This window comes from Ochotona princeps, chromosome 2 (genome assembly GCF_030435755.1).
Source record: "Ochotona princeps isolate mOchPri1 chromosome 2, mOchPri1.hap1, whole genome shotgun sequence".
In the NCBI taxonomy this organism is placed as follows: domain Eukaryota; kingdom Metazoa; phylum Chordata; class Mammalia; order Lagomorpha; family Ochotonidae; genus Ochotona; species Ochotona princeps.
The window spans coordinates 62022606-62035744 of record NC_080833.1 but is presented as its reverse complement, the minus strand read 5'-3'; the positions used below and the strand labels follow the sequence as shown (position 1 = coordinate 62035744).

Here is a 13139-nt window from a genome sequence, read left to right as displayed (position 1 = left end):
CTAGCAGCTTAAAAGTCTTCTTTTCTTTGGTAAGCTGGAATTCTTCACTTGATTACCCCATCGTGCCTTTGCACCTGAGTGGATACCCACTGTTCACCTTGGAATTGTAGTAGTTCCCATTTTACAGAAGCTCAAGTTTGATTTTTTTGTTTTCCTAATGTGGATACAGATCTTTTGAAGCTGACTTATGATTTAGAAGTGCCACGCAGATGAGGATGATAATCCTTTGGGGATTTCCCCACTGTTTTTTTTTTTTTTTTTTTTCATTCTCTTGAGTGAACAAGGAAAGTACCAGGGCCTTGTTAGTGTCGTTGGTTCTAATTGCATTTAGAGTTTGAAAATAGCGTATAAGCTTTGAGCTGCAACATTCCCATTTAAACTGTGGAAAGTCATTTCAAGTAATTCTGCACATGCTTGGAAAATTCACCCCAAGAGATCTGCTAAGAATTAGAAATGCTCAGCTAAGCTGAGTAATCACCAGGTAGTCAATTTCAATTCACATTTGGGTATATTTGGAGAATGCTAAGCTACAGTGTCATATTTATTCTCAGAAAATATATTGCGACTGACTTAAAATGTAGCAAGTTTAAGGTAGTTGTTAATGTGAACTACAGTAGTTTGTAGCTCACAGCTGTTAGTTAATGATGCAGATTTGTTTTGAGAGATAAATGTAGTCAGTTAAACATTTGCCACATTCATCTAACTGAATGCTATCTGTAGGCAAATGGAGGGAGATAAATTTTAGGGCATAATGACTGATAGATCATGTTCTAGTTCTGTCACCTGCTTTGTTGAATTCCTATGAAATATTCTTCATGTTTTTGTTTTCAGTGAACTGTCTATAGGGCAGTCTCTTAAGGCACATTTGTTTTTTTAGAGGTCAAGTGAATTCTTTTTATTTCCTTTGTTCAGGAACCTACAATTTAATTTTCCTGTATGGGCCTTTATACTTCCTACCTCTTGGCCCTTATAACTCTTATTTCCCCTTTCTTTCAACCAAATGTTGCTCCTGTCAACCCACTTGGCTCCTTTTATTGCTCTAGATATAGGTTTGTGTTAAGAGGACCAAAACAAGGTGTTGTGGCTCAGTGAGCTAAGCTGCCTCCTGAATTGCTGGAATCCCATATCAGGGTAAAAGTTTTGATCTGAATATTATGTTTTTGCTTCAACTCTCTTCTAATTCACTTGGGAAAGCAACAGATGATGCTCTAAATAGTTGGGTCCTGGCACCTCCATGGGGTACCTGGGTGAAGTTCCAGGCTCCTGGCTTTGGCCTGGCCCAGCCCAGGCTCTTGTGGCTATTTGAGGATTTAACCAGCGGGTGAAAGTGCCTTCTTTTCTTCTCTTCTCCCTACTTCCTCTCTCCCCTCCTCTCCTCTTCACCTTTTCTCTGCTTTCCTCTCCTCTCTTCTTCCTCTCTCTCCCCCTGCCCCTGCCTTTCAAATAAATAAAAAATAAAATAAATATTGAAAAAAGAGTTGGATGCCATTATTCCATGTCAGAGTGCCTAGGTTTGAGCCCCAGCTCGATTCACCATTCCAGCTTGTTGAAAATGTGGGACCTTGGAGGGAACAGGTGTTGGTAGCTCGAGTGCTTTAGTTCCTGCCACCAACTTATGTGTGAGACCCAAACGGAATTCCATTGTACAACTGTTATGTACAATGTCTTAAGTAAACTTTTAAAATTATATTTATAAAAAGTTTGTGGAAAATGAAATCAAATGGAATATCAATTTTCCATAAACTCTTTGAAGTTACTAGTATATGAGTGTCTCTTAGCCTGCCATCCTTACTCAAGAGAGTCACCAAAAGTTCGTATCTTTTTTATGCTGCTGACATACCAGATGTAGAGTGTTGCCTTCACCCACATGAGACTAGATGGCAGACCTATGTGGATCTTTCTGCCAAAGGGAAAGCTTAGAAAGCATCTAACTGTTACCAGAAATGCCCGGTGGGTTCTTTCCTCAGCTTAGTATAGAAATAAAAAGCCGGGAATCTGTTGTTGACAGAAAAGTTTATTTGCGAAGGGACCAGGTGAGCAGGGAAGGGAGGGAAGGGAAAGCACCTCCGGAGAGAAAACCGGGAGGTGGGGTGCCTCTCGAAAGGGGAGGGAGAGAGAGACGCTGAAGGTTTGAAGAAGGGTCTTGGGATTTTAAGCATTCCTTGACCCCTCCTTATTGGGCAGGGAACCTACAGGTAAGATGTTCCCCATTGGTTGTCTCTTAATTAGTTAGAAAATGGGTGGGCAACACTGGTGCCACCCACCTGAAGGTGTGGCCAAGACCTCAGCAGGCCTGAATGGGCTCATAACAGTATGATCTGAAAGTTTTGTGTATCACATTTGCTTGTATCTTATTCACCAAAGCTAAAGTCATTCAGATCTTTTCAGGGTTATAATGGATGTTAAAAAATGCAACACTTACTTCTGATATGTGTGATACCAGATACAAATTCTTTTATTAGTGAAGAAATAAAAACAGGTATCACAAAATATTATCCCCTACTACTCTTTCTGTGTCTTGGCTGACAACCAGTTCTCTTCTTTTTTGAATATTCAGACTTATCATTCTTCTCTGCTTACCAGTTTCTTCTTTTGTTTAACCAGTTGAATATAACCTAGTTGCTTCTGTGAAACTTTAATTTTATTATTCTCACTGGGCTAACAAAATATTTTGAGATATTTGGTTATGTGTTCTGTTTGCAGGTATTTTGTTGTCACTGCTCGGCAACTGTCTTGGGTTACTGATGTTAAAAATTACTGTTTTGTTTTAGCAAAAGACCTATCCAATGGTAGAAATTCAATAAATGCGGATGCAGCAGAAGCAGATATTTAGCAATATATGCCATGCTTCTCAAGATGGTACCAAGATTGATTTTTGGAAGTAGAAGCTGCTTCAACATAATTTTTTTAAAGTACATTTACACTTCTTTTTTCAGTGTTTGTTCTGTATGATTCAAGGGAGTCAAAAGTATTGAGCTTTAGTCATGAGAACTTAACATACCATCTTTGCATTATCCTCTTATCCAAACAAGCATGTCCTATTGTTGACCAATTTTGCACTATTTTTGTAATAAGGAAACCAGACCAAAAATCTCCTTTTTCCTCCTGCTTTTGACAGATTGCAAAGCTTTGCACTAAACATACATGTTCTATCAGTGCCCAGAAATGTGATTCTCATTCTCCATACTGACACTTTTGGTATTTGTTGCAGCACTTCGTGACTGGAAAATGCCCCAGCTAGGGGCTCAGCAGGAAACAGATGGCTCACACAAATAGGGTAATTAGGAAGCATTAAAAAAAAAAACTGTTTACAAAAAAATTGCACTCAGGGTTAAGGAAAAATCAAGGAGTGATGTTAAGCCTGCTGAGGCTGGCGCAGTGGGAAGCCACAGCCTCCAGAGACATACAGGAAGAGAAATTGGATATCAGGAGTAGACAGTACCTGGAGCTAGGAGAGGACTTTCCCACAGGAGCTATGGACCTTCGTAGAGGGTCTCAGCTGTCCCATTATGAGCTGCAGGGAGGGGTCCAGGAGAATAAACACCCTGATCTCAGTCTCCTGTCCTGTCTCCTGTCATGCCTCTCACTGGAGGAATCCAGCTGCACTTCTGAGGTTAGTTGGTGTGGTTCTCAACAAAGGACTTCCTGATGCCCCAGCAAACCAGAGAAGGTGAGCGGTAGACCTAGAGGAGCAACTGGAAAACATCCCTTTTTTATACGGTGTTTGCCAAAGTTGCCAGTTTACAATTTTTCATCTTTGTTTTCTTATTATTTCAAGGAAATGATTGAATAAATGACAAGGAATTACAGTTAAAAATCCATCTTTCCTCGTGTTTGAATTATATTGTCCGGTTTTACTTCCGCACCAATTTTAATCTTAAGTCTTGAAAGCTTCAGAGGTAGAGTTTTTATTGAAAACATTGAAGCAGAAGTGAGTCCATTCCAATAATATCCTTTCAGACCTTTAAAACAGGAATATTATTCAACTTAACATTTAATTGAGCAAAGCCAATCTATGCACAGCATAAATTAGATATTGTCTGTGAATTTATGGTATGAATAACAATACAGGAATGCAATAGAGGACATCTCTTTTGTCTACAATGTTCCATAATTGTGGCATTTAGTTATGTAGAGGACTTCAACACCATATGTTTTAACAAATACTTTGGGTCATAAGGGTATGTATAATGGAAGAACATAATTAAAGTTTAATCTGCTCAGTAAAAAGGCACCATTAATTACTCTAGGCAATTTGTTGGGTTATTAATTGGTTCTGGAAACATGTCAAGGTACTAATTTAAATGAAATTTTCCCCCTAATTGTCTAGACAGCCCCTCGACCATATACGGCTCCAGGAAATATGCAGCCTCCAATTCGATTGCAGCTTCTTGCCAGTAATCCAGCTGTAGGAACTGTGCCAAAGATAACTTCAGGGTCCAGACCAAAAACCTCAATGCTGGAAAGTGAAGCTCCATTTCCTGTTGGGGTAAATGTCATTTTATTAATGAAATATATTTAAAGTCTTGATTAAACATTAGGTTATCATAGTTGTTTATATGCGGTATTCGTTAACCCACATTGTGAAGTATATGCAGGGCATTTATTGAGCAGTTACTGTGTACTTTTGATTAATTACATGATACTCCAATTAAAGGCCTTCAGTTTTTATGTTATTGATCAAAAAGAGTATGGATAGATTTTTGAAAGCGTGTGGAGTTCTAATTACTCAGAAAGACTAATTGAAAAACAAAGAGCAAAGACTTCATAGTCAGATATGACTTTCATCAGAAAAGACCCTTGTTCACTCCTTCCATATTTTCAATTCATGAACCCCAGAAAATGAAACTTTCCAAGAACAGTTTTGCATTTGCATGCCGACTTACTTTCCCATCAGTGTATGAAATTGCTTTGAGTTTGACTCTGAGAAGGTTGAATATGGAAGGAAGTGAATGTCCATCTTTGAAAATGCTGATTTAATCGCACCCAGGAGCTTGAATCTGCTTCTCTTTCAAGGTTATGTCTAAGATAATTTTCATTTATTTTAACACAGCACATGCGGGTGGTATGGTAACCATGAAATATGAGTTACTTAAATAGGGAAGGATAATTAAACATTCCTATATAGGGAGGACATTGTTTATATTTCTGACATGAAAGAGCAGCATTTGCCAGTTTCAGAGTGAAGCTATGCTATATGGTTGTCATATTAAAGTGAGTGGATTACATTTTGTGTCTTATTAGGAAATATGAAATATCTTAGATATTTTAAAGCATTCACTTGCCGCTAAAAATCATTCAAATAAGCCATTGAGTTTTATAGAAAAAATATAATTATAGCTAAAAATGATGTTTTTATCCATTAATGTATTTTTCAGCTTGTGAAGCACTATTTACTAACCTTTACTTCAATAATTTAACAGTAGCTTCCAAGACAGTAGTAGAATTAATCCAAAGGTGATGGTGTTCTGTCTAGGCTTACAGCTTAGCAGGAACACATTGACTCCTAAAGCAATTAGTTCGGCACTTTCTAGGATCAGATCTCTATCCTGTGGCAAAGATTTCCTATGTCAGCTAATGTACAGAAATGGTCAAGTCATGAGAGCCTGTTGGGGTTGAAGTAAAACAATTTACAGTAAGTTCATTTACACTTCAATAATCAAGCCAAAAGAGCAACAGAGTCATAATTAGTGGCCACTGAGTCACCAATGAATGTCAGTCAAAGGAGTGGTGTGTTCTTTCTTGTAGGCAGACCTACATGGGAAGTGAAACCATAGTGAGAAGGTTGCTTAGTGAGTGTGGAATCAGAATGAGTGATATGGAATGTTATCCATTTCATACCAAGATGGGCTAATGTATTCATTGCATTATAGGAGTAGGTTTGCTTGGGCAAAGGTTACCAAAACCCCTCAAAGGCTTTGGCTGAAAATTGCTATCCTCCAAGGAGAGTATTACAGTTAGAACTGGAAATACTCAAGTCCATGGATAGTATTTTCTCTTCCCAAGTTCATCCTCAGATGAGTTCTTCACATACTTACCAAGGTGATTGTTTTTTTTTTTTCTCAGCTCCCCATACTTACAAATTTTATCTTTGATCAATACGTTGTCTTATCAGATGTCTTATTCACATTCTATTGACTGGGAACCAGTTTTTTTGTTTTGTTTTGTTTTGTAGGAGGATTTCCAAATCCTCCCAGCCTTATGGATAGATTTACTTATTAAATCTATATAAGACCTTTTATTTTCCTGGTTCTAAGTTTTTGGTGTGTGAGTTGTTGAGAGATAGCCACTTATTGGTTCATGAATGTTGATAAGGTTAAGATAATTTTCACAATGGTTTTGATTAGCTGTACTTAATTTCATTCAGTGAGTATTGAGCACTTGCTGTCAATAGGTGTTGATATAGACATTTATGGTATATCAGTTATCAAAGCAGACAAAGTAACTTTTTGGAGATTATTATATAATGTAAAGAGGAAGCATACAATTATTGTCATTGACATTGATTATGAAAATACAATATAATCAGAAGTTCCATAAAAAATACTAATTCATGGGACTGGTGCATTGGTTCAATAGCTATCCTCACCTTGCAAGTGAGGATGAGCCAAAGCTTTGGAACCCTGTACCACATGGGAGACCTAGAAAAACTCGTGGCTTTGGATCGGCTAAACTCTGACCATTGTGGGAGTGAACCACCAGACAGAAGATGTTTCTGTGTTTCTCCTTCTCTCCAAAAATCTTATCTGCCTTTCTAACAAAAAATATTTTTTTCAAAGAATACTACTAGTTCATGATTGAGTTAGTGAATCATCACTCAGTAAATTCTCATTGTCTTTAAGTTAAGAGCTAAAGACTTGTGTATGGGTAGTATTTAAAATGCCATAGATATAAGCCAGTTGAATTTTGCTGTGCAGTAGAAGTGATATTCCTTGAATTAAGCAAAAAAATGGGGTAAAAAACATGATTTGGAGATGCAACTGAGTAAAATAATGAATCGATGGAAGATGAATATCTTCAAAATCTGGTTTTTGTAATACCAGTAGTAGAAGTATAAAATGTTAGTATATTTATTTGTGAAGGAAATAGAGGACTATCTATCACAATTTCAAATGAAGACACTCCAGCATATAAGAATTTAACCTAAGAATATTCTCATATATAAGGAGATTTAGCAAAGTTGTGTACTGTCATCTTTGTAATAATGAACAATTGAATGACACCTAAGTATTTCACATGGTATTGTCTAAAATGTTATTCATTGACATAATAAAGTGCATTTAAAAATGCTGATTCATTCAGACCAGAGATGGTCTCCCAAGGAAACTGTCGAATTTATCTGGACAATAAGACGCCGGACTTTCTGCATGGTCCATGCCCGCAATGTAGGAATCATGACTAGATATGAATTGTAATACTGCAACAATGTGGAGGAATCCAACATGGGGGGAGGGCATGGGAAAGGGTTGGGGGAATCCCAGAGCCTATGAAACTGTCATAAGACAAAATTTATAAAATAATAATATTTTAAAAAATGCTGATTCAAAACCATAATTTGCAAACTTTTTTATTTTGTTACCTAAATGCATTGGGTTTCTATAGCGCTTTGTTAAGGGAAAGAATGCTGAAAATACTATCATAAAAATGTCATCCCTATTTTGTTAAACTGTGCTATATAGATTTAGAAACTTACAAATATTTAGTTTGCTATGGAATGACTGTAAAATTCCTCCTCATGCTTTTATTTTTTTAAACAGTTTTGAGTTTCTTGATGTCATATGTGTTTGCCTGCAATTTTAGTCATTCAAGCTGTCTTTAATTTTGGGTTAAACTCGGTCACCACTTTTGTTTCATTGGTTCTTATGTCATGATATGTGATTACAGGGCAAGAAGGCCATGATGAAGTTCAAGAACTCCACAGACAGTTCACAGAGAATGAATCCATATCAACTTCCGAACATTAGCAATTACTTGATGCCTATTCCTCCTCCACCTCCTCCCCTAAATGGACAAATCAGAAAGGAAAATAGATCTGAACCCTGGAGAAGGAGAAGGTTTCGCCCAACCACTGCTCCAAATGGCTTGGAACCTCTCTTCACAAGGGTGATTATGGAGTTGCATGTTCTTATTGTAGTTTCACAAAGATTAAGTGGTCCTATTAGATTTCTAGATTTTCCATAAAGATTTTATGGAAATTTCATGCAAACTGCCTTAGATAAAGAAATAGAATAATGTTATAAATATAATTATAAGCTTAAATTAATCTGAAACCAAATATTTTAGTAAACGATTTTTAGCACAATTGATAATAAAGGATCCAGCAAATCTTGTGGTGAAACTGTACCTATTTCTGAATCACTGTTTCCTCTTAATTTGCTTGTACAATCATATGTTGTCTGAAGTATCTTAACATTTACTTTATGAGAATTCAGAAACTTAATTATACCTAACATATTCAATCTACCTTATCAAAGATAATTTTTAATGATATAGCTAACACATGTAAAGAGTTTTCTCTCAGTGTTCTTTGCAAATAATACCATTTGTTGCACTCATATCCTGAAAATGCTGATGAAGAAATTATGCAAAATCTTCAAAACTATTCTGAAAAAGTGTGCATTGTGGAAAAGGTACATCATGGTTTTCTATTTTTTTTTTTTTGGCATCAAAGTAACATCTTTTAATTGCATTTTTCTACATAGTTTTTGAAGTGCCCTGCTAGTCCTAAAGCCACATGAATCTACACTTATATAGGCTAGTAAGAAAGCAGTGGATACATTAATTTCCCCTATGTAAACCGACAAAGAGCCAGTAGTGGTTTTATGCTACTTTTGCGGTTATTAGCTACACAAAGCCAGCATTTCACTGGCCAGGCATCAGGCAATGAAGTTCCCTTGTGTACAGACTCGGACAGCTGTTTCTTCAAAGCCAACCTCACTCTGCAATGGCTCCTCACATCATGTCCACAGCTCACTCCCAGCAGCTGCCCTCACCTCTAACCTTCTCCAAAGAGTGGAACTCCCCTGCTCCAGCTTGCTCACATTTCCTCCTTTCATCTCCATTTTTACCAGTTCTCCCTTTGTCACTGCCTCTGATGGAGCACTTTCTCTCTAATCCCCAAGGTTCACCCTCTGCCCTCTGACCTTCATCCTGGACTTTCAGCTTGCCGGTAGTATGAATGTTGTACTGTCAGTCATTCTCCTCCCTAATTTGGATGTCCTGTAATATTCATCTCCACTTCTCAAGGTGTTCTTGTTTACAGTAACCAGAGCCTTTCCTCACTGGTTGTAACCGGAGACTTTTTGTTTTCTCCTTTGTTTCACTGTACCACTATCCAAACATAGCTTAGCCTGTAGACTGTAGTGTACAATAGCAAAGATTCATTTTGTGATCTCATAATCTTCAACTGGACTCCTGGCCCTGGACAGGATGAGCAGTTCAGACCACAGGAGTCTGGCACATTTCTTCATGGGTATCAGAACCATGCATCTCTGTTAATGTTTTGCCTCTGAGTGGCACACATCGCTTACATGCTTATACTTAAAATTCCATTGTTGAAGCAAAACCATGGCCAAACTTGTCAGCCACAGAGTAGGGGAAATCACCTTTGTAAAGTCAAGGCAGTGAATATTTGGAGCAGTACTGGACTACATACCCACTACTATTTAAACCCTGTGTGCCGACATATGCTTGCTTGCTTTCTCTTTCTCTCTCTCTCTTTCTCTCTCACCCTCTCCCTCTTTCTTTTTTTCTTTCTCTCTTTCTTCTTTTTTTTGACACATGCTTTCTTGAAGTCACCTGCTTAAATGACAATGACTTTCTCATCATCCATAAACACTTAACTGGCAGCATTTAAATTTTTGAAACTAAAATAAATTATTGGGATAAGTCTACTTGGTCATACTTTAAAGAACTGAATATCTCATAAACAAAGAATGCATGAAATATAAAGATACACCTTAACATTGTAGTCAGACAGACTTTCACGTATTTAGCATTATGACTAAAGGAATCATTTACTGTTAGATTAGATACATGTCCTTGTTTCTGATTCCATCATGTTCCCTACTTCCTCAAGCAATCACTTTACTGATTCCTATGTTGTTTCCATGATTTTCTTGAAAGTTGTTTCATTTACATACATAAACTTTCAGAAATACTCATCAATCCAAATACAGCAGTACAATGACAGGATAACATTTACAGGAGAAAATAAATTGAAAAGAATCTTTGGATTAGCACCTGGTCTTGTGTCCATGACAATGTTTTAATTTATTGATAACCTCTCCAGGGTCAGAGGTGAAACCCTGAGCACATTCTGGGAAAAAATGGAGCTCACTGGAATCACAGTTTGTGGCGAGGTCCTGGTGTTGGACAGGCTCTAGATGTCAAGAGGGAAGATGGATAAGGGTATGGATGGGTGTGCAAGGGAGATCACAACTGCTTCATCTTCTGACATGTTAAGTGAAGCACAAATAAGCATCTGAATCAGGTTACCCAGAGTTCTGCACTCAAATGAGCAGCACATAGAGTTAGCAGCCATTCTGACCTTGGCAGATGACTTCATGTCTTTTTAAGTTTTTATTCAATATATTATTATCTCCCCACATTTTTTCAAAGATTTGCTAGATGTTTGATGGATATTTCTGTAGCCTTGCATGATGAGAGTCATGCATATTTCCAAGTACACAAGTCAAATGCTGGATTTATTTTAGACACAGAAAATTCGTTTAATGGGAAATGATGCTCATGACCAATTTACACAGTAATGTCACTTTTTAAAGATTTATTTATTTACTGGGAAAGGGGAGGGCAAGATGTACAGAGAAAAGGACAGATTGAAAATTGAAAGATCCTCTCTCCAGTGGTTCATTCACCAAATGGCTGCAATGGCCAGAGCTGAGCCAATCCAAAGCCTGTAGCCAGGACCTTCTTCCAGGTCTCTCCCATGGGTGTAGGATCCCAAGACTATGGGCCATCATCCACTGCTTTCCCAGGCTACAAGTAGGGAGCTGGAAGGGAAGTGGAACAGCTAGGACATGAATGGGATGCTGGCGCTTGCAGGTGGAGGATTAGCCAACTGGGTGTTTGTGTCGGCCGCTGGTCTTTTGTTTTATGACTGCTACCTACCAAAGCATCCTGCAAATGTTCTTGAAACAAAGGAAAGAGTCAGGTGTTTGTTGCATTGGCCATACTGCTATAGCATGGATAGCTTGAATTGCCTACATCCCACACTGAGTGCCTGTGTTTGCATTCCCACTCTGTTCCTGATGTCTGCTACATTTTAGTGTGTACCTAGGAAGGCAACAGGTAATGGCTCATATATCTGCTTAGTCGCCAACCATGGCAAAGACCTTCTGTCCAGCCCTGATTGTTGCAGACATTTTGGGAGTGAACCTGTGGATAGGAGATGTTGGTGAATTTCTCTGCCTGTCAGATAACATAAGCAAATTAAATAAATATTTTTTAAATCAGAAAGAGGTGGATGTCTGGCACAGTGATTAAAGCATCATTTGGCACAGCTATATCTCAGATCAGAGTGCCTGGATATGAATCCTGGCCCCACTCTCCAGTCTTGCTTCTGCATTGCTTGCCACCCATGTGGAAGAGCAGAATGGAGCTCCTTCCTTTTGGCTTAAGTCAGACTCAGCCCTAGTTGCTGCAGACATTTTGTAAAGGAACAACAGATAATAGCTCTCTCTGATTTTCAAACAAATAATAAAAATAAAAACAGTTTTAAAAAATGAAGTTTAAAATCAATGAAATATGGCCTACTGGTGGCTATCACCTGTTCTCTGCAGGCATGAAGAGCAACATGGTCTGTAGCTTCTGTGACTCATGTCTCTGGAGTGTGGTCAGGGGAACCTGATGCCCAAGGGTGGTAGGACTCATAAACTAGTAAGTTGCCTCTGTCTTGTTGCTTTTAGTATTGTAACCTGCTCAGTGCCACTGACTATATTGGAACAAGCTGCAAATCAGCTTGTATTTGGCCTTGAGATTTCTGCCTTCACCGATCTGCAGATGTTAATACTCCCACTCGAATTGAGAGAACCTGTCTTTGTTGTTCACTACTCCATTCAGAAGCATGCAGGAACTATATATAGTTCATAAACACTGCCACCCCACCCCACCCCATTTGCCCATATTCATTTATATATTTGAAAGGCAGAAGGAAGGACAGCAAAAGAACAACAGACACAGGGATCTCCTGTCTGTTCACTTTTCACGTGAGTGCAAGTTAGGCCTAAGTATGGAACCAGAAACTGAATCTGAGGCTTTCTGTTGGGAAGGGCCCAGGTCCTTGAGTCATCACCTGCTGTTGAAGGAGGCAGAGCCATGACTATTAAAGGATACAGGCCTGCCAGGCAGCATTTTAACTGCTAACTCTGATGCCTGGCTAATGAACATCCTTTAAAATGTGAAAATATGGACTCACTTTCAAACAGGAACCTACTTAATGGTTATGTTCATTGATTAGAACACTTGAAATGAGACTTGTCGTTTCCTAAAATTTATTTTCTTTCATTGGTGGGGGAGGAACAGAGTGGGCAAAGAGCTCTGGGCTTCACAGCAGTTTGAGACTCTGCCCACAGTCAGTTGAAGCTGCATCCTGGCTCCAGATGAGTCCTGTGGTTACAAGCGCCTGACTGATAGTGTGGGTAGCTCTTTAAAAGCAGCGTGGCTAATACATCAGTCAGCTTCTGCATTCAACTGCCTTGTTTCTCTTCAAGCACAATTTCTCTATTGTCATTTGGTCTCAAAATCTGAGATTCTTTTTCTCTTCATCAAAACTCCAGTTAATTGCTAAGACTTGAGATCAGAATTGAGCAATGGAAATAAAATGCAAGCCAGAAATTCAATTTAAAATTTTCTGATAGATTTATGAAAAAGGCGCAGAGAAATATGCAAACTAATTTTAGTAATATATATTCTAATTAAATATATCCACATGTTATCATTTGAACATATAATGAACAAGAAAATTTCAATGAAGTATTGCATATATTTCACTGTGGTTTTGAAATGCAGGGTTTTGCACATACAACACATGTCAGTGAAACCAGCCCACTTCCAGATATTCAACTGCTAACTAGGGCAAATGTTTACTACCCTAGCTAACACAGCTCCAATCCATCTTG

General features: G+C 38.2%; 1 protein-coding gene across 1 annotated transcript in view; it reads left to right on the top strand.

Moving 5' to 3' along the window:
- The first annotated feature begins 3352 nt into the window (after nucleotides 1-3352).
- The window catches only part of ERICH3 (glutamate rich 3), a 91082-nt gene continuing 81295 nt past the window's right edge, over nucleotides 3353-13139 (top strand). The window contains exons 1-3 of the mRNA XM_058681246.1: nucleotides 3353-3613; nucleotides 4331-4489; nucleotides 7885-8103. Of these exons, the coding sequence (XP_058537229.1) occupies nucleotides 3353-3613; nucleotides 4331-4489; nucleotides 7885-8103 (639 nt within the window). The remainder of the gene's footprint in view (nucleotides 3614-4330; nucleotides 4490-7884; nucleotides 8104-13139) is intronic.